Below are 19,715 nucleotides of genomic sequence, written 5' to 3'. Positions count from 1 at the left end.
CTGTGGTTTGAGTTTCATTCGTGCTCGACAGGTGCTTTGACAAATTTCGAAAGAGAACTTGTGAACTTAGAGACTTGGCTCATGATAAATAAATTGCTTTCGGGTTGAAAAATATTGATTTCGCAGTTTGATTAAAAAAAAAAAGAGGGACTAGCACTTTCATATGGTATCTTTTAAATCTGATAAACCTATACCATTAATTACAGCGAAAACTAAGAGAAGGCGTGTCCCGCAGAACACTTGACCTAATGTTCTATTCGGGCCAGTTTTCGGGTTACGGGATTTTTAGGCTAAAAAAATAACGGGATACAGGGTATTTTGAGGAGGGGGGATTTTAATAATGGGATATATGGGATATATAGATCAGATGACTGGCGGGAAATGGAGTAGGTTGTTTCTTTTTGCAGCACCAATTAACGGGATACGGGATTTTTCGGCCAAAACACAGAATATGTAGGATATTTATACCTCCCCCCCCCCCCGTCTCCCCCTTGATGAGGCGTCAGACCTGCAAAGGCTGGTGCTTTTGTTTTCCTTCTCAGTTAACTTCCAACTCTCAATTTATGCTTTCAAAAGTTGGCTTAATGGTTGATATATTACGCTAGGCTCTTCATAATTTGACTCGCCGAGAAATAACCTTTATTAAAATTTTATGACAATCCCCTGACTTGTCTCATTTTATTCAGTTCAACAGGTGGACGAAAACTACGCCACTACCAGCCAAAATTTCTTTTCAAAATACTACGTTCAGTTTACTCTGGCGTTATACCTGAACAACACAATCAATGATCAATTTATTTATTCTAATCTACAATAATTCTGCCTCGATTTTCCACTGAGTTGATTCTTGATGGATAATTTATTTTCAAAATTTAATGAGTACACTTGCCCCGCGCTACATTCACCTCCATCATGATTTAATGATGATACCGTCTTAACCGCATGCATCGTCCGTATCAAGGGAAGGTTTTGTGAATGCTTTGCTGTTCGAAAGTGTCAACACCATTCTCCCATTGTTTCGAATTCCTCGGGGTTCAGAAATCTTATGTTGGAAAGAGGGTGTGGATTGGGCTCAACTGAAATTAAAATAGCTGAACTGCTCAAAATTTTGACCATCGACTGAATTGAGAAACAACGCCGTTTTTGACTGACAGCTGAGATCTCAGATGTGAAAAAAGTTACCCATGCCTGAGAAATGGGCGCCTGAAATTTTAACACGTAGCTAAGAAATCGCAGCGACTGAATAATACTGATAACTGGGATTCAAGCAACTCCATGCAGGCAGACCAAAACCGTCTTAGTCATAGCTTCAGGTAGTTTACGATTTTTAAGTGAATAAGATTACAGGGATGGGCGGAGAACTGTAGTGGATTTTAAATCAACAGGGATCGAAAAACAACGGCTCAATGAAAAATTGACAAAGACTGCGATGGGCTGTGAAAGCGCTCTTGTGTCAGAATTGTATTTTAATGATGATATGGGAGTGTACCTTATTTCTTTTTTGTTGACACCGTTCGTCTCGTTTTAAACAAATTCACAACAAACTTCCTCTTTATACAATTCAGCCACTCAAGATTCGAATTTTAACAGCTACTGTAGAATTTGCCAGGAAAGCAGAGCTTTGTGGAAACTAGGGGCCGGCGCGAAAACAAAACTTGTGCAAGGACCGGGGGACTAGGGGAAAGACCCTCTTACGCGAAGAGTAGGGAGAACTGAGTTTGAGATAACAGTTGGCCGGCAACAAACCTTCAAGCTGAACAGCATTTATTTTAATTTGCAGTTTTGTTTACGCTTACCTTGGCCCGTTGCCTGTACATTAAGGAGAGCACAAAAGTTGGCAAACTCATTAACATTAACAAAACTCGAGGTCATGTCTCTCTTGAGGTAAACAAAGAAACGTTTTCTTTGTCATGAATTTTCTGTCAATGTTTGTGTGCTGGTTGTTACTGACCCTGTTGATTTTATCAATCGCAAGAATTTGCCAGAACATATTTCATTTTATTTCTAATTTGCTAGAATTATAAAAGGGATGTATTTAGCATACAAATTAAATTCTGTTGGCAAGCTACCCTCAAAAAGTACGGAGTTTTTAATTTTGTCGCGTCGCTTATTATTAAAGCACACGAATGCCATTTATTTATTAATTTATTTATAATGTCGCTCTTTTGTGACATATTAAGAAAATATCTCTCGATCCAATTTCCATTTGGACATTTAACGCCTGGAGGTTCTGTTGCTGCTGTCTGTTTCACGGAAGCCCGCTTTAAAGGTATAAGCTCTCTTAAACGAAAATGGTAAGTTGCTCTGCCGATGTTCCAGATTACATTTAACATTTTAGCTCTATTACTCTGAGGTTCAAGCCAGAGAAAAGATATTTGCGTGTCATTGTAGTTTTCGTTTCTGCTTGTGTTTTGTTGAGATATGGCTCGCGGCTAGGGAATTAATGACTCTGTTTTCAAAATTGAAACGTCGCATATGTGGTTTTAATTGCATCTGTTTGTTTCCTGCACTAGGAAACAAGGTTGCCATCATGGCTACTTTTATACTTGTAGTTCCTTTTACCAAAACAACGTCTGCAAGTAATAAATAAACGCAATATTTGCGCGATGCAAACTGAGAAGATATATAACGTTCCAACAAATCTTCCGAACTTAGATAATGTTACAAGTGATAACACTGTCTGTGTGACTATTTCCTAGTTAAATCGAGTGTCCAGAACGTTCGAACTTTAAATATCCATCAAACATCCTTCACTTTGTTTATACCAAAGTACTATTTCAAGTATGTCGTTGGCAGAAAACTGCTTTAACACTGAATACTATTAGGGTAAGCGCTGTTGGCTCTGACATTGCCAAATCGAGCGAACTTCTCAATTTCAACGTGTGCGCTCTCGCATATTTTTTTACATCAAATTAAAGGTGCTTCGTGCTTGAAAAATATAAATATTAAATATTTTAAACAATTGCTTAAGGATTATATATAACAAATTAAGTTCTTATTCCGGCTGGACATTGGCAAGTGTTTTTCTTTAAAATATGCAATGTTTATCATTTGTAATCATTAAAGTAGTCTGTAGTCGGAATTATATCGAAAAGCTATTTTTCACTTTTTCTGTTCGCGAGTAAGGGATAAAAACTCGCTAGAAGAAAGTAACAACAGGATCAAAATAAACAAGTTTGTTGGCGAGAATGTGTATGTCATACTTTTAACATACACAACTGCTTCATAGATAGTCCGTCACGGATCGAGTTAAAAATATTTTTCGTTCAAGTTCAGTCGACGCTCTTTTTGGAGTCAAATTTGTGCACCGATTTAAGTTTCAGATTACAATGTCAGTCTGTACTGCAGCTGCAATTTAGCCTGCAGTTTGTAAAGGCAATATCAAATGTTTTAACTTCTCATCAGTAAACAAAGACAAAACAGACAGATTATCTTCTTTTAAGTGGGGCCCCATGGTGCCCCATCATGACGTCATCAATTAAGGGGCTTCGATCCGAGATATTGAACAACTCCTGATTAAAGTTACTCTGCATGCGCACAGCTTCCTAGCTGCGAGAGAAACCATAACATTTTAACTGTAAAAAACGCTCTTTTCAAATCAACAGGCCGACAAGTTCACAGAAGAAGAAGTACAAGGTTAGTGGTTTATTTTAAATTCGACAACCATTTTTAACTTGGAAATATTTATTATTTTCCAAGTCGTAGTGGTGGCACGATTTCACTCCATCCGGTTCCTTAAATCCTTCACTCCTTCACTTCCCGTTAGACATTTGGAAACCCGGGGGAGGGGAACTCCCATATGAAAAGGCAAGAGATGCTCGTCGGAAAATTTGAATTTAACTCCTAAAGGAGACTAATATGGACGTTGCTTGAGCTTCATTAGACCCCTAAAAGATACCACTTAAAACGGAATAGGTTCGATTTCCAGCCACTGTTCAAGAACAGATCCCGCGCGCACTTGTAGACCAGACTCGCGTACTCGAGAGATTAGTGGAAATCAAGCCTGAAAATGGAAATTAAATGAGAGCGCTTCTTTTATTGGTTTCCTCGAGTGCACCGTAAAGGATACTTTGACAGCTAGGAAAGGTGACGTTTCGTCATCACCCTAAGTGAGACCAGAATCCTTGATTTGTGCCCGAGACGACGAGCATCCCCGACCTTTTCGTATGGGAATCCGCGAGAGGTAGAAGGTATAATGATTTTTTAATTGTAAAGGAAAATACTTATGGTTCTTGCTTAGCGATTCGATTCAGGGAAAGTCTTTTCCTTTACAAACTTACGTGATATTGTGAGTTCGAAAGCAATCGATATAAACGAATGATTTAAGGCTACAGACGATTTTTTTTAACACGAGAAACGGAAAGCCAAACGCTTCCTTCCGATAAATGGTCCTTGACAGAAAAAGAAAAAAACAATGAAGCTAAGTAAACTGAGGAAAAATAATCAGCAGTCACCACTGGGATTCGAACTCCTAATGTCTCGCATGGCGAGCCAGCCGGCCTATCACATTGAGGGGTATCGAATGGTCTTTGCGAGCATTTGCGAGCATGCGAGCAGTGCGTTTATTTCTGCGAGCACGAGCATTGATCAAATTTGTCTTGCGAGCAGCGAGCACTTTCGAAAATACAGATGGCGAGAAACGAGCACTTCGTAAATTTTCCGCTGGACGGATTTTCTCTTTTATTGAAAGGGGACATTTTGCACCAAGTAATCTGGCTGACACCGTTCAACCAATCCTAGCATCGTAATGTGCCTTGTTGGATGCCACATTACGTCAGTTAGCTTCATGTGCGCTCCAGTGCGGTACACTTTGTGGACGCTCAAGGAGATCTAAAGCTTTCTAATCTGACGTTAAGAACACTTCTCAAGAAGAAGCTAAATTTTACGACTTTGAAGTTTGCAACATGGAAGGCTTTTTTGGTCATATTGTTCTTAGGAAATGTAGACAACGTGGCATTTAGTCTAACAAGCACTTCGAGTTTCGGTTTCGATGATCGGCAAACTGGTTTCCAGCTGAGTTACTGAAAAAGATTCAACGCAACGGAAGCTTTATTTGGAGGCTTCAAGGATCTAACCGATTCGGAGCTCTGACAAGCTCTGAACTCGAATGGTAATAGTAATACTCCACATGTTTTCATGTCTCTAGGTTACTTTCTACCTTTGGGGGTGCCTTTCTCGAAGAATTGTTACGCGCGTCAGTTTGAATAATACGTCACCAAAACGAGGAAGCATGTTTACAGAAACATTCATAATGTGTGCATGCTTCAATGTTTCTCCAATGTTTCTCAGTTTTGCCATACGGGTATTGAGCACATTTCAACGAGAATCCGAGCATGCTGCGAGCAGTGGCAAAAATTTGGCGAGCACGAGCAAGCGAGCACTCATGTGCACGCTTCTCCAATGTTTCCCAGTTTTGCCATACGGGAATTGAGCACATTTTAACGAAAATCCGAGCATGCGAGCAATGGCAAAAATTTTGCGAGCACTCATCTAATTTTTTGCGAGCAATTCGAGCAAAGGTCAAATTTTGCGAGCACTTAAAAATTGAATTAAACGGGACCATTCGATACCCCTACATTGCGCTACTTGTACATCAGTTACTGGAGGGCGAAAGTATAATTATTTTTTTACGTACCACAGGCTCAAGTGTTTTGTTCAGTCTATACCTCACTTTTAACCAAACAAAATGATCTCGCAGTTTTTGACTGCAGCACAAGGAAGACATGTACATCAGAAACATGTAATATGTAAAACGTGCAGCCAGGCCTGAGTAACAAACAGTTTCTTAACGTTGAACTTTTTCATTTTGCAAATATCACAACACACCCCTCAATGGAAAAAGGCTGTACGGGCTTCTTCTAAAGCTAGACTGTCCTCACATCACAAGTAGTTCCTTAATGAGCAATGCCTCATAACACCCTTTCATAATTTATTTTCCAAGTTCAGTGGCTCACAGCAACTTTGATTCTCACAGTGTTTAGCCTTTCAAGAATGCTACATGGGTATTCCAAAATACAAACGTTATCAAAAGTGTAATCTTATTACGCCTACAAATATTTAACCATATTTTTGCTTGTGGACTTCGTCTTGCACGTGGATTTGTGTCCAAGCCAAAAAGGCGCGAATGCAGATTTTCAGTAAAGTGGCGATAGTCTTAATTTATGCATCAACTTTAATTTATCTATCTCTCTTCTTTGTCGCTCTACTTAGAATACAGGGAGGCCTTTCAGCTGTTTGACAAAGACGGCGGAGGCACCATCAGTACTAAGGAGTTAAAGCAAGTATTTGAGGCCCTCGGTCAGCATCCCTCTGAAGAGGATGTACAAAGCATGATATCTGAGGTGGACCAGGACGGTATGTATAGTTCAGTTCTTAGATGGAAAAAATGGGTGGGTACGATTTGTCAGAATAAACCGGTTAGGATGACCGTTGAATAATGGTAAGGGTTTTTCCAATGATCAGCAAGCTTTCTGAGTTTCCAGTCTCTCATCAGCCGCGAAAACAATTACGGGAAATTGAATTGTAAATGGTAAGTGCTATTTCGTACGGTTAGTTTGCTGATTTTAGAAAAGCCCCTCCCATTATTCAACGGCCCTCCCTACTGACTATTCTGTCAAATGGTAAGCTCCGACGTAGCCATTGTATGACACCTACCGTAAAATCAATGACTTCCAATAAACATTTTACAAGAAAACAATCTACATATACTTAGCTTACAGTGCTACGGCCATCGTTGCTTTTATAAAGCTTTTTTGTTCTGCATTTTTCGCCAGACTTTTTTCTTTTAGATTCGCTTCCAAAGTTAGTAAGCAGTGAACGATTGAATCTATATTAACCAGGTTTGAGACTTAAAACAAACGTTGGTAAATTAAACCTTTCTTGGGTTGGGGAAGGGGTGGGGCAGTGGTGCTGTTTTATGCCAGTTGGGTCATAAGGATCATAACTTTTCGACTATTGAAGGAGTTTTTAAACGACTAGATGACGAGCGCAATACTGGTTAAAGTCTGCATACGAGCCAAGTAGCCTATCAGGCCTTATTCCGTTTTCTGTGGCATGGAGCGACCAGCCATAGGAGTATTTCTACCCCCCCCCCCCCTCCCCCTTGGATGGGATACTAGTCTATCGCAATGTCAGCCCCAGCATTAAATTCGCTGATACCCGTTTATATACCTGGGTGAAGAGAGGCACTGTGAAAGTGAAGTGTCATAAGGGATCTCTACGCTTAGAGTGCGTTCCTTTGGGGTGATCTGGAACAGGATCAGTGATCCAAGATCACTCGGATCATGATGCATCAAAGGAACCGATGAATCCGCTCTGGTCAAGGATTCATCGGTTCCTTTGATGCACCATGATCCGAGTGATCTTGGGTCACTGATCCTGATCCAGATCACCCCAAAGGAACGCACCCTTAGTCTGTATGTTTGTGGACGGTATCAAATGATTAACATTCCCTTTTCTTTTGAGCTCACAGGGAGTGGCGAAATAGACTTCGACGAGTTTTTAACGTTGATGGCAGCAAAACAAGCCAACATGACAATGGAGGACGAGTTAAGAGGTGCTTTTAACGTTTTCGACCAAGATGGAAGTGGCTACATATCAGCACAGGAACTCAAACAGGTTAGCGATCAAAAAAAAAAAATCTGTTTTATCGTACATATAGTTACATTTTACGATCCTTTGTCGTCAGTGAGGTGAGTTAGAGTTCCAGTCTAGTAGCGCTTGATCTGGGAATTCATTTCCTTGCACTTAGTAACAATTCGCACTACCATCAATTTCAGGTTTTGGAAAATCTGGGCGAATCGCTTACTGATGAGGAAGTTGATGAGATGATGAAGGAGGCCGATCTGGACTCTGACGGTCAAGTCAGTTTTGAAGGTATGTTAAAGCGGGACAGCGGCAAATTTACTTGTTCCCCGCGGGGTTAACATCAACTGCAGATTTTGGTCAGAATGCCCCCTTCCGTCCCTTTAATTTCGCTGTCCAAAGAGTTACCGCTTTCCAATAGGGCGCCACCGGTTCGCGTTACTGACATGTAAGATATCAACATTATTTAAAAAACGTTGAGAAAACTTTTTATCAACTAAATAACGCTTTACCCCGAGCAGAGTTCCTTTGAAACCTGTGCGTGCATCTTTGTCCTATTTTCGGTTTTGATTTCTGGCCACAATATTAAGAAGAGAGAATCAGAAATGTCGGTGCAAGGTGTCGAAGAGCTCCATATTTGAAAGCTTCCTGGAAAATGTTCCGTACTAACTTCCTAAATTGAATTCGCCTTAACTCCCCCTCCCTTCCCCGCCACACGCACACAGACACCCTCTTTAAACGTCCAGTTGACGTTTAAGCCTGAATAAATGAATATGCTGACGGCCCATAATAAACGAGATGAATACCACGTGACAGTAGGATATCTTAGCGCTCTTAGCCAAGTTATAGTGCGCACTCTTTACTGGACTAAGGAGGACTGGATTAAGCTTGATCGCTGTATTGATTAATTAAAAGGTCACACGGTTACGTTATGTTACTGATTATTGTTGACTTTAATTGCAGAGTTCGTGAAGATGATGGCCAACAAATGAGAGGACCACTTTTCCCGTTTTATCAGATTTGTACTCACTTCTTTTTTTGCTAAACTAAGACTCAGCTAAAAATTAAATTTAACCTTAAATCAGGCAGTTGTCTTTTCTTATATTATAAACGACCTACCCCTGCCCTCCCCACCCCGACTTCGCTATGTCAACCACGGTGCGACTCGAGTAGTCGAGAGGACCCTGGAAACGCACTTGAGTTTCCACATGGGACCTTATGTCTATCAGCTGTTTGTATTTATTTCTGTTTTAATAATCATCTCCTACTCTCTGCTGCAGGTTCACATCAGCCTTTGGCTGCCTAAGATAAGTTATAGTTGCAAATGTTATAACTCTATGTAGCTGCGTTGCCAAATATAGGATTGATTGATTATTGATTGCATTGCTAAGTCTACTTATAGCAAAGAATGTAGGACAACATTTGCATTTCATCATTAAGGACGTTCGCGCTGATTGTTTCTGCGCATCCATACTGCCCGCGTAAATTCACACGCCACGTCATGCATCGACGCGCGCGCTAAGTAATAAAATGAACAATGATAGGGCAGATGGCCATGGCCTGCAGAACAGGCGTAATTTTTTTGCGTATTTTAGGCGAACAGAGGCGAAAGCGAGGGGAGCGCGAAACGCGAATCGCGCGCGAGGGAAAGAGCGCAAAAAATAGCGCGTTATTTTTTTCACGCTCTTTTCCTCGCGCGCGACTCGCGCGTCGCGGTGCCCTCGCTTTCGCCTGTGTTCGCATGTTCGCCTTAAATACGCAAAAAAATTACGCCTGTTCTGCAGGCTAAGATGGCCATTGCTATAGATCGTTTTCACGTGACGTCCTCAAATTCCAAAATCCAGAACTGAAGAGCCACGAAAATTTTTATCCTCATAAGGCATGAGGGGATCTAAACTTACATCTGTTTACAACTTTTCAGCGCAATAGCCTGCAGCTGGAAACCAGCGCCGTTTGAAGTTCATAGTTATGGCGGTGCGTGATATACCGCTCCGATCGCGTTTGTGGAAAATATACACTTATCTAGTGATTTTTAGCCTTTTTAGGAGTTAAAGGGTTAGGAAAAGTGCTTGTGTAAATGCTTGTTGGTTGAGTTCAGATAATCAGTCGCCTAGATAGCCAAAGTAAGTTCCAGATGTTTGCACTATTTTCCGGTCGCCATATCTTGTTGGTGGAGCACAGAGCTCCACCAACATGGGCTCTGTAAATTTGCGCAAAACATTTCGACGAATATCTGAAGTTTGGTAAAGCGCAGAGACCCAAAACTTAAAGAAGTGTCTTTACCTGTCTCCTATAATATTAAAATTTCTTGACTTTATCCACTAAATAGTTTTCGATTTATTTTTTCGTTGCGTGACAGTGAAAACCATCTATAGCGTTGCACAATCTTCGACGTTCGGTGACCCCTATTTTTCTTTTGATGGATCATTTTCTTTACCGATTTTCTACGTTCAGCGAAAAAATGAAGAAAATCTATCGATTAGAAGTTTGAATTCCGTTGTTTTTAGCTCTCCGTTTATCTGTGCGGTGATTTCAAATGGCTCTTGAAGGGTTAAGTTCTGTGGAAACGTTGGCAACATTTGGAACTATTCACGCAACAGACCCACTCCTACAAAATATGACTAAGATCGTTTGTCTCCGTCGACTCACCTTCGATATTTTTAATTATAAACCCCTGTAGACCATGTTGAATTACTTGCGCCAATTTTTCAAAATCAGGGTAGCTTTCCACACACTTTATCTCTGAAATGAAGTCGGAGCCCCCAATTTTTTTTTTTTCATTTCTGTCACAACTAACTCATTATTTGAATGCAGTAAAAATTAAAAAAAAAAAAATCTATCGACTGGAAAATTTTAGCGCCAACATCCTTAGTTGCATTCCGCTGAATATAATAGTATCCTGTTGAAATACGGTATTGGTGTGGACTGCTTCGCAAACGTTTACACGGAAGTCTCAAATCTGGCTTTGCCTTGGTCGTGCAGGGAGGAGAAACTTCAATAGCCCGGTACGAAAGGGGTCTGGAACGAGAGCCTGGTAACAGTCGCTGTGCACCGCCATATTGGAAAGAGACGAACGGTCGACAATCCGAAGGTACAGAGAATCTGCTGAATTTCTATGTTATGAATGACAACTGTACATAATGGTAATCACATATTTATGACCCCTTGCTATTAGCGTTACCTTTCTTTTCTCTGTGTAATCATTTTCGTTTGCCGGAATTGATAGAAAGAATGTGCCAGAGGGAGAATGGCGGATGAGTCGAAAACGAAGACCCAAAAACGAAGACCGAAGACCTAAGACCCTCTGGTCTAAAACGAAGACCCACCGGTCTAAAACGAAGACCCACTGGTCTAAAACGAAGACCCACTGGTCTAAAACGAAGACCCACTGGTCTAAAACGAAGACCCTGTGGTCTAAAACGAAGACCCACCGGTCTAAAACGAAGACCCACCGGTCTAAAACGAAGATCCACCGGTCTAAAACGAAGACCCACCGGTCTAAAACCTTTTTTTTTCTTCAGGAAAGACTATACACTAGGCTAAATTGCTTTCGTTTCTGTAGCGCATAAATTAAAATGTCATCTGAGCGCGCGGCAAACTTGACAGTTGCTTTATCTCATTCGGTACAACGTGTCAAATTGTGTAACGCAATGAAATTCCAACAGTACGGAAATATACATTTCAGTGACGATTTTAGTATAATTTGTCGTCACCAATATTCTGTTTTTCAAATGCATATGAGCAAATTATGATGAGGTGACTTCATTACTTTGCTTTACTGTACTTATCATATAAAGGTGCAAAGGTCCACTGTGCGTGACTCGCAAATTTATTTACCACGTGCTACAAGAATTTGATTTTCCCAGGAAAATTATGTTATCACTCTCACATTCTTCAGGGAAATACTATACACTACAATCTTGGACAAAATAGTAAATGGAACACCTGGACCACCCCTCCCCCTCCCCCCCTCCATTTCAATGATACCAAAATGGCGTGTTTTTGCTCCTTCGCACCTTAATCATTGCTTTGGGGGGAAGGGGTTAATTGTTCCTTTTTATTCTGTCCAAGATTGTAGGCTAAATTGCTCTCATTTTTGTAGCTCATAAATTAAAATGTCATCTGAGCACGCGACAAACTTGATAGATAATTTATCTCAATCGGTACAACGTGTCAAATTGTGTAACGCAATTAAATTCCAACAGAAAAAAAAAAAAACATTTTAGTGACGATTTTATTTCGTCACCAATATTTGTAATTGATGATATATTGGCCAAGTGTAAAAACGAACAACAGTTACAGAACTGTTGCGGTTTTGATATATGTCAAAAGTGTCATACACCAAACTTGAAAATTTCATTTTAGTCTCATCATGCAAACAAAAAATCTTATTACTTTGACTTTTTACAAAACAGGCTCTTAACTTTGAAACGTATATTTCTATACTGTTGAAATTTAATTGCGTTACAAAATTTGACACGTGTTGTACCGGCTGAGATAAAGTAACTGTCAAGTTTGTCGCGCGCTCAGGTGACATTTAATTTATGCGCTACAGAAGTGAGGGATGCATGTGAGAGTGATAACGTAATTTTCCTGGGAAAATCAAATTCTTGTCGCACGTGGTGAATAAATTTGCGAGTCACGCACAGTGGACCTTTGCGCCTTTATATGATAAGTACAGTAAAGCAAAGTAATGAAGTCACCTCATCATAATTTGCTCATATGCGTTTGAAAAATAGAATATTGGTGACGACAAACTATACTAAAATCGTCACTAAAACGTATATTTCTATACTGTTGGTATTTCATTGTGTTACACAGTTTGACACGTTGTACCGACTGAGACAAAGCAACTGTCAAGTTTGCCGCGCGCTCAGATGACATTTTAATTTATGCGCTACAAAAATGAAAGCAATTTAGCGTAGTGTATAGTCTTTCCTGAAGAAAAAAAGGTTTTAGACCGGTGGGTCTTCGTTTTAGACCAGTGGGTCTTCATTTTAGACCGGTGGGTCTTCGTTTTAGACCACAGGGTCTTCGTTTTAGACCAGTGGGTCTTCGGTTTAGACCAGTGGGTCTTCGTTTTAGACCAGTGGGTCTTCGTTTTAGACCAGAGGGTCTTAGGTCTTCGGTCTTTGTTTTTGGGTCTTCGTTTTCGACACATCCGAGAATGGCTGTGCATTTCATCCCGGAATAGTTGAAGTTCTAAAAAATAAATGTCAGTCACACTTCTGAAAGTAATAATGTGAGTCTGGAGAAATATTATTTCTTTGTCTTTTGTATGTGGGGCATTATCCTCATTTTGGTAGGGTTTAGACCCGAAAATGCGTCCCCTGTATGTAGGGCATTTTCCTTGTTGGTTTTACTCTGTCGCTAGTTGTAATGCCGCATGTAATTCCCCGGAGTGTGTGTGTGTGTGTGTGTGTGTGTGCAGTGGGGGTGGTGTTCCAGTGACAGATGCATAAGTTTCAAGTTAGAATTGTTACCTAATTTTTAAAAAAGCAAGTACAGTCAAACCTCCCGTAAGCGACCACCTAAAATGTCAAGCCTTGGACCATATTGGGTTCAAATTTTGCCTCATTAGCATAAGGTAACTGCAGAGACTTACCCTATTGCCATGTTTTAAATGTTTTATTCATGTGGAAAGTCAATTTGGAGAAAAAATCCAGTACTTCCCATTGAGAAGTTCTCTCTCTTGTACCACCCAGGAATGCGATAATTATACAACACCTTATCTAATTTTTGCTCTATTGTTGTCAAGTGGTCGTTTCGGGAGGTTAAAAACAAAAGAAAATTTCAAACTTTAGCTTTAAAAGTTGTCGCGATCGCTTACGAGAGGTGTTCGCTTACCAGAAGTTCCAAATATAGTGATTTGACTTGGAAACTTTTGGTATTTTGGAAAACTGGTCACTGAGGAGAGGTTGTGCCTTACGAGAGGTGGTCACAACTGGAGGTTCCGCTGTATTTTGATCAACTACGTGACTCTAGTAGACCAAAGAAGTGACATCATAAAAAAGTTTGTCCTGAGATCAAGCTCGCTTATGGTTTTAGAATGATGTCATTTCTGTGGCCTACAAGTGTCCCTGTGGTTGATTTGTGTAAATATCACATTCATGAAACATTTACCCACTCTCGGGTGTTATTAATTGCAAAATCGCAATTGCTCACAAGGGAGGAAAAGTTCTCCACAAAAAAAGGTTTTCTGTTGTGTTACAGGTGCATCATAATATTATGGTCTGCATTCTCCTTGACAATACATGTCCATACCCAGGGTTGGGGTGGGGGGTTGAAACTTGGGGGGTATTTTAGATAATTTCTCCAGCAATGATATGTTTAAGATTTGCAAAAAGAAGAAACAAAACAAAACAAAACAAAATGACGACGACAAATCTCATGCAATACAAGGTGCTTGTTTTATTTGCTCCAACAACATTCTTACAGCTTTTGTTAATTAACAAGCTTAACTATAGCTGCATGTGCCATCTTTAAAATCTACCAGCAATATTCTGACTATTGGAACTTTGGTTGTTAACCAGCAAACACATCACGTCAAACCTCATTGAATATATTACCAACCTGGATTAACCCTGAAGAAATTTAATGCATGGTACTGTAATATACCTGCCAAGTTTTGTTCTGAGTCAAAGGTGTGAGATTTTTATCCCTGGGATATTAGAAATTGAAGATCTATTAGTATAAACCCAAAGCCTTCCAATATATTGAGAGGTGTTTAAGGCATTTCTCATTTTCTCATTTTGATGTATTCCTAGACCTATTACGGTATGTGAGGTCAATATCTGTCGATCTATAATTTCTCACCAATAAATAAATAGGCACCTTGCCTTTAAAACTTTTCGCTGAAACACTAAAACACAGAACTTCACCTGCACATGAGAGACTGTGCAGGAGAGTTGGCACGTAATTAATGTCACACCAAAAGGGGTTTAAATTTGAACTGAATTTTAATTTTGGCTAAAACAACAGCAAAGCTCAAGACAAATTTTAAACTTACTTCTTTGTAACCATAAGTGGAAAAATCAATATTTGTAATAAAATTATGCATAAATATCTCCCTTACATCTGGGTGATTCTGAGTAATTTAGAGCTGTGGGAATGTGGGCAAATTGCTGTTTAAACTGCTCAGACAATTCACTCTCAATAAACTTGGAGACTGCAGACATGATCAGTTACTTGCTGGTCATCATCTTTACAAACTCTGACAAGATAATAACAAAAAAAAAAAAAAAAAAAAAAATTAATATTGTATGTAGTTGCAAATAGTTATCAGGTGTGGGTCCATATTGGTTTCCATCCCTTTAAAGAAATCAATCACATTTTACCAGAGTGACTCAGAAACCCAGGACAGAGGCATTAGGAGTTAAAATCCAAAACGTTTCCTGGGAGAGCATGGACCTGGATCCTCTTGAATTTTAACACCTTCAGCGCTCATTGTTTTCGAAAACCGTTAACAATTTAGGAAAGATCTGCGCCTGATTATGGCAATCCAGATTAAGCCTCAATTCAGAATGTTAGAATACTTGTGGATAAAGATCTTGAACTTTATAGTACAAGGTATTATATATAACCTGTGAAAAGCATGGAACCTTGCCAGGTGCAATTGGAGTTGAAAGTTCATGAACACTAAGAGCTCTCATTAGCGGCCATCCTCTAATGTCCTCTGTTACAAAAGCCCATTCTTGTGAGCCACCAGCCACAAATAGGACCACTTTTGAATTCCCATTCACTGCACCTTGAATAAGAAACCTGAGAGTTACCTTCATAGTTGACTTGCCCATCACCATCAATGTCTGCCTCCCTGATCATCTCATCCACTTCTTCATCTGTGAGTTTCTCTCCCAGGTTTGTCATTACATGTCGCAGCTCAGCAGCGCTGATAAAACCATTGCCATCCTTGTCAAACACTCGGAAAGCCTCTCTGATTTCCTCTTCACTGTCGTTATCTTTCATTTTCCTTGCCATCATGGTGAGAAATTCAGGAAAATCAATTGTTCCATTACCTGTTTAAAAATTGACACACAGATTGTAGTTTGAAATAATACACCTAAAAAGACTGTTTGATCTATTTGCTGTGTTATCATTAATTTATTGCGTCATTTAACTTGATCAAAACTAGATTTTAATGTTTTATTTCAGCTTTGATCACATGTACATCTCAATACATCTTAAAATAATTTTATCATAGACTTTAGTTTTAGTAGTCTGTAATAATAATAAACAATAAAGACAAAGAATAAGATGAGATAAAAGCTAATCAAATCACCAAGAATGAAAAGACTGGCATGCAGATTTAAGGCTTAAAAATGGCAGGTCCACAGTGTTAGTCTCAAATGATCTGTTAGGCTGTTTCAGAAAGCACCCTTGTCTTACCATCTGCATCCACTTCATTGATCATATCCTGAAGTTCTGCTTCTGTTGGATTTTGTCCAAGAGATCGCATCACTGTTCCCAGTTCCTTTGTGGTGATTGTACCATCTCCATCCTTGTCAAACAGCGAGAATGCTTCTTTGAATTCTGTTACAGAATACAGAAATACAGTAAGAATGTTATGCAAAGATGAAAGTTAAGATTTAGTTTGAGTGGAGGCGTGCGGCTAGGCATATCTTTAAATACATTGTAAAACCTAGCTACTGAGTATAATACCCAATACCCACCCTATGGAAGGTCACTAGAAATTTTGAGGGGTGATAGCTAAAAACCAATATTTTGAAAGAAAAGTATGAAGCCAAACCGGAAATTCCAGAGGGGTGGTGTGAGAGGGGAGGACATATGGATATTTTTCAGGAACAGTACAATACACAGCTCAGTTCTTACCCTCTTTCATATTTTTCAGCTAAAATTCTACTTTCGTTGCGAGTGTAAATACTCAAGTGTCATACCTGCAATTTGCTCCTCCGTGAGTTGATCAGCCTTGAGAGAAAAATTCCAAATTGAAAATGGAGTTACTTAATTTGTGTCACATGACCACAGCAGGGAATTACAGAAATTGATGAACAGAATTACATTTACAATTGGATGACGATGTGCTTCAAATAGACTGAGTATATAGTATCATTCAACCATGATCATGAGTTTAAAAACTTGTTATATGAAAGAAAAAAAAACATATGTTGCACTTGACAAACCTCATGAGGCAGTTGTCATGACATTCAAACCAGCTTGCCTATTTTACTAATTCAGTACATTTTTGGCATTAACCATGAAGAAAATCCAGGACAAGAAAATGCAACTATCAATGGATGTGATCAATTCAAGAGAAAGAATCATAATTATGCTCACAATATTGGAATATAATCATATGCCAGGAAGTCATTTGCAAGCGAACATCAAAATAATTTGATTGCTTTATCTTAGACATTGCTTAACAGCTTCAATTTGTTTATTTCAAGTGACAGCTGACTTTTCCCACAATAATAATATAGTATATATATATATTTTTTTGAATTCTCAATTTCTCTGCTTGCAACTTGCACTGAGGTTGAAATTTGATTAGCCCTCAGAATTGAAATGTTAAGTTGCTTTTAAGTGTACCATTTAAAAATACCCGAGTGGCAGACAGACATGAATATGAGATGAATGTGAAAAAGGAACAAAAAAATCAACTTGGAGCAATGCACTGACGTATTATCAATTTCTCCAAACAATGATTGAAACAAATGTATGATTGCCTGTTAGGAGAATTCGAAATGTGAACTTTGAATAAATATTTTACAACTGTTAGACTGGGTTATTTCACCTGTGACAATCAACACTTGGGCCTAGGTAGTTATTGGCTAATGAAAAGCTGTCACTAAATATTACAATAGTTTTCCTCGTGACCTTTTGTGCTGTGTTTTTGTTTTGTGGCATAGTTCTAAAGCAGCTATATAAATTGGATGAAAGAGACTGTACAAATTGGAAGAAAGACTGATATTCTTAACACCTTTAATGATAAGAAAATAACAACAGAAAAAGCTTGATAAAATGTTTAACGTTGCCTTCGACAATACTTGAACTTGAGCTTATATACCCGAAGGAAAAATCGAAAAGCTATCATTATTAATAATCATCCGAAAAGTAAAGCACTTTAAATTGCTGTCAACACGGGCCTGCATGTGTTCGATCTCGGGGAAAACTTCACGAATAATTTGACCAAACTATCAATGAGCGTTTACTTTTATACAATCCAGATCGAAGACGCCACATTAAATATTGGCATGATCGCAACAAAATTTCCCTTTTACCAAATAAACCGGACAAAACAGCATTCCGTTTAAGGAACAGAAAAATAGCTCGCATCTGGCATTCATGAATATTCACCAGCTACTAAATAATACATAACTTTTAAAAACAATTATACTTTACCCGAGGTTTTCACTATGTTCTTTCATGCACAACTTTCTGGGCGAACAAAGCGATTTTTCCTCGCACAAAGCTTAGAACTAATATGCACATATCGCCATTTAATGGCTTTTAAGCATCCTCAGAAAAGCATGATCGACCATCCTACGACTCCAAATGACAATAAAAACCTGTCGGGAAACGCTACTGTGGGCGTTTTTCGGCGGTGGTTGAAATTAGCTTACTCGATCTGGTCATTTACCAAGAAACGAAACCGACTAAGGCTCTCTAATATTTTTACATGTTGTAGCACTTTTGAGTGCTCAAATTCAAATCCAATTGTAATAAATCTAAAAGAATCTTACCATCGTCAGTGCGTTGATTTCTAGTTGTCAAATCCTGCAAAGAATGAGTTTCGAAATTAGAAAACAGAGTAATTTTCTAGCGCCAATTAGTCGAATTTGCCTCCCTATTCGCCTTTTGAAAACAATAGACTTCCATATTAGGATGGACATTACTAAAAGTGCGTCGACTTGCGGCTGATGCGGCATCGTAATTATTTGTTTTCCTTTTCCGGGAATGAAATTTGACCATTTTCTATTAGATTCATGCAGCATTAATTGCTAGGTCGTACTATTATTGGTTCTTCCATAAACGCGAGATATTAGTGTATTTGAAGTATTTATAGATCGAGTATTGTTACATCGCGTGTCACAGTATAAATAGAAACACAAAGCTCGCGTGACATACGGGCAAGTGCGCTCAATGGCGCGAATCGATCCGTCACGCGAGTCTTGCTCATCACTTCGGATGAAAGTCAGATGGAGTAGTTATGTCTGGAAAGTTGGAAATAATCCTTACGATTCCCATTTGACACTTCGTATAGAAACTGTCCATGACGGCATAGCCATAAGAAAGATTTGATTCTCGCGTTAATTATTTCAGGAGAAGGGGTCAATTTGTAGCTAAGGAACCGAAAACTGAGTTCGCTAAGAAACATTAGAATTTGCGACCCCAGAAAATTGTTCAAAAATACACTAATGATGACAACATCATTTGAAGTAAATATCTTATTGTCACCTTGCAACACTTTCGGAATCAACAACAACTTAGCGAGGCAATCCTGTAAACGGATCACAGAACTCGAAGTCGCAGTTGTGAACGTGCGCTGGCGACAGAAAAATAACAAATATAACGTGAAAACGTTTAAGTATATTAGGGTCAGACAATCCATTTGTCAAGTTGTCAGTTTATAGCTTTAGATAATTTCATAGTTAAATTGTACAGTTATGTAGGTTCCTTCAAGTCATGTGCTCAGGTGTCGTAAGAAATTTAGGTCACCCGTCAAGAGGTCCCTCCTCGCATTCTTTCCCCTCTCCTCACACTGTGTGCTTCCGGCATTCTGCATGGTTAAACTAAAGCAAGGTCAAAGGAGCCTTTGCGGAGGGGAGAAGCGCACTTTGAAGAGCTGAAATTTCCTATCCCCAGTGTTTGGCTATGAGAGGTAAAGCTTGATGTTTTGCTTATAATTGTGGTCAGTTTTATTTCTCCTCGTGCCACTGACAATGGTTTACTATCCACTGTAGCTTTACAACTGACAATGCCACTTCTTTACAAATCGCAATCAAATAGAGAGACAAAAAAACATTCAGTTTGTGATCATTCTTTATTTGATCTTCTGGCAAGCAACATAAACAAACTTTGCTTTCAAAATATCTTAGAAACATTTTGCGAAAAGTATGTTTTCTAAGAACATTGTCACTATACGGTTATGTACCCTTAGTCCAGTTCTGACA

At 39.2% G+C, this 19,715-nt stretch overlaps 2 protein-coding genes across 4 annotated transcripts; one reads left to right on the top strand and one right to left on the bottom strand.

The window, feature by feature from the left end:
* The first annotated feature begins 2,214 nt into the window (after positions 1-2,214).
* Positions 2,215-9,732, top strand: LOC145482890 (calmodulin-alpha-like). Of its 2 annotated transcripts, XM_081461533.1 has the most exons (6): positions 2,215-2,294; positions 3,606-3,636; positions 6,211-6,354; positions 7,472-7,617; positions 7,779-7,875; positions 8,548-9,732. In XM_081461533.1, exons 1-6 carry the CDS (start codon positions 2,292-2,294, stop codon positions 8,574-8,576), a joined length of 450 nt encoding a protein of 149 aa, XP_081317659.1. In that variant the 5' UTR covers positions 2,215-2,291; the 3' UTR covers positions 8,577-9,732. The 2 variants fall into 2 exon arrangements, with proteins under 2 accessions (XP_081317659.1, XP_081317658.1); XM_081461532.1 differs by lacking the exon at positions 8,548-9,732 and having other exon boundaries at positions 7,779-8,499.
* Positions 9,733-10,408: 676 nt separating this feature from the next.
* Positions 10,409-19,061, bottom strand: LOC145482894 (calmodulin-like). 2 transcript variants are annotated; one of them, XM_081461538.1, is made up of 6 exons: positions 19,000-19,061; positions 18,285-18,318; positions 16,479-16,509; positions 15,970-16,113; positions 15,357-15,599; positions 10,409-14,797 (listed from the first exon to the last, which is right to left on the bottom strand). In XM_081461538.1, exons 2-6 carry the CDS (start codon positions 18,285-18,287, stop codon positions 14,769-14,771), a joined length of 450 nt encoding a protein of 149 aa, XP_081317664.1. In that variant the 5' UTR covers positions 18,288-18,318; positions 19,000-19,061; the 3' UTR covers positions 10,409-14,768. The 2 variants fall into 2 exon arrangements, with proteins under 2 accessions (XP_081317664.1, XP_081317663.1); XM_081461537.1 differs by lacking the exon at positions 19,000-19,061 and having other exon boundaries at positions 18,285-18,388.
* Between the last annotated feature and the right edge of the window lie 654 nt (positions 19,062-19,715).

Source organism: Orbicella franksi, chromosome 3, assembly GCF_964199315.1.
Source record: "Orbicella franksi chromosome 3, jaOrbFran1.1, whole genome shotgun sequence".
Lineage (NCBI taxonomy): Eukaryota > Metazoa > Cnidaria > Anthozoa > Scleractinia > Merulinidae > Orbicella > Orbicella franksi.
This window is presented reverse-complemented; position numbering and strand designations above follow the sequence as displayed.

Excerpts from the sequence above, each read along its gene's own strand:
- LOC145482890 (XM_081461532.1), top strand. Across the intron at positions 3,637-6,210 it reads CACAGAAGAAGAAGTACAAG|AATACAGGGAGGCCTTTCAG; the intron begins GTTAGTGGTTTA and ends CGCTCTACTTAG. Across the intron at positions 7,618-7,778 it reads CAGCACAGGAACTCAAACAG|GTTTTGGAAAATCTGGGCGA; the intron begins GTTAGCGATCAA and ends CATCAATTTCAG.
- LOC145482894 (XM_081461538.1), bottom strand. Across the intron at positions 15,600-15,969 it reads CAATGAAGTGGATGCAGATG|GTAATGGAACAATTGATTTT; the intron begins GTAAGACAAGGG and ends ATTTTTAAACAG. Across the intron at positions 14,798-15,356 it reads TGGGCAAGTCAACTATGAAG|AGTTTGTAAAGATGATGACC; the intron begins GTAACTCTCAGG and ends TTATCTTGTCAG.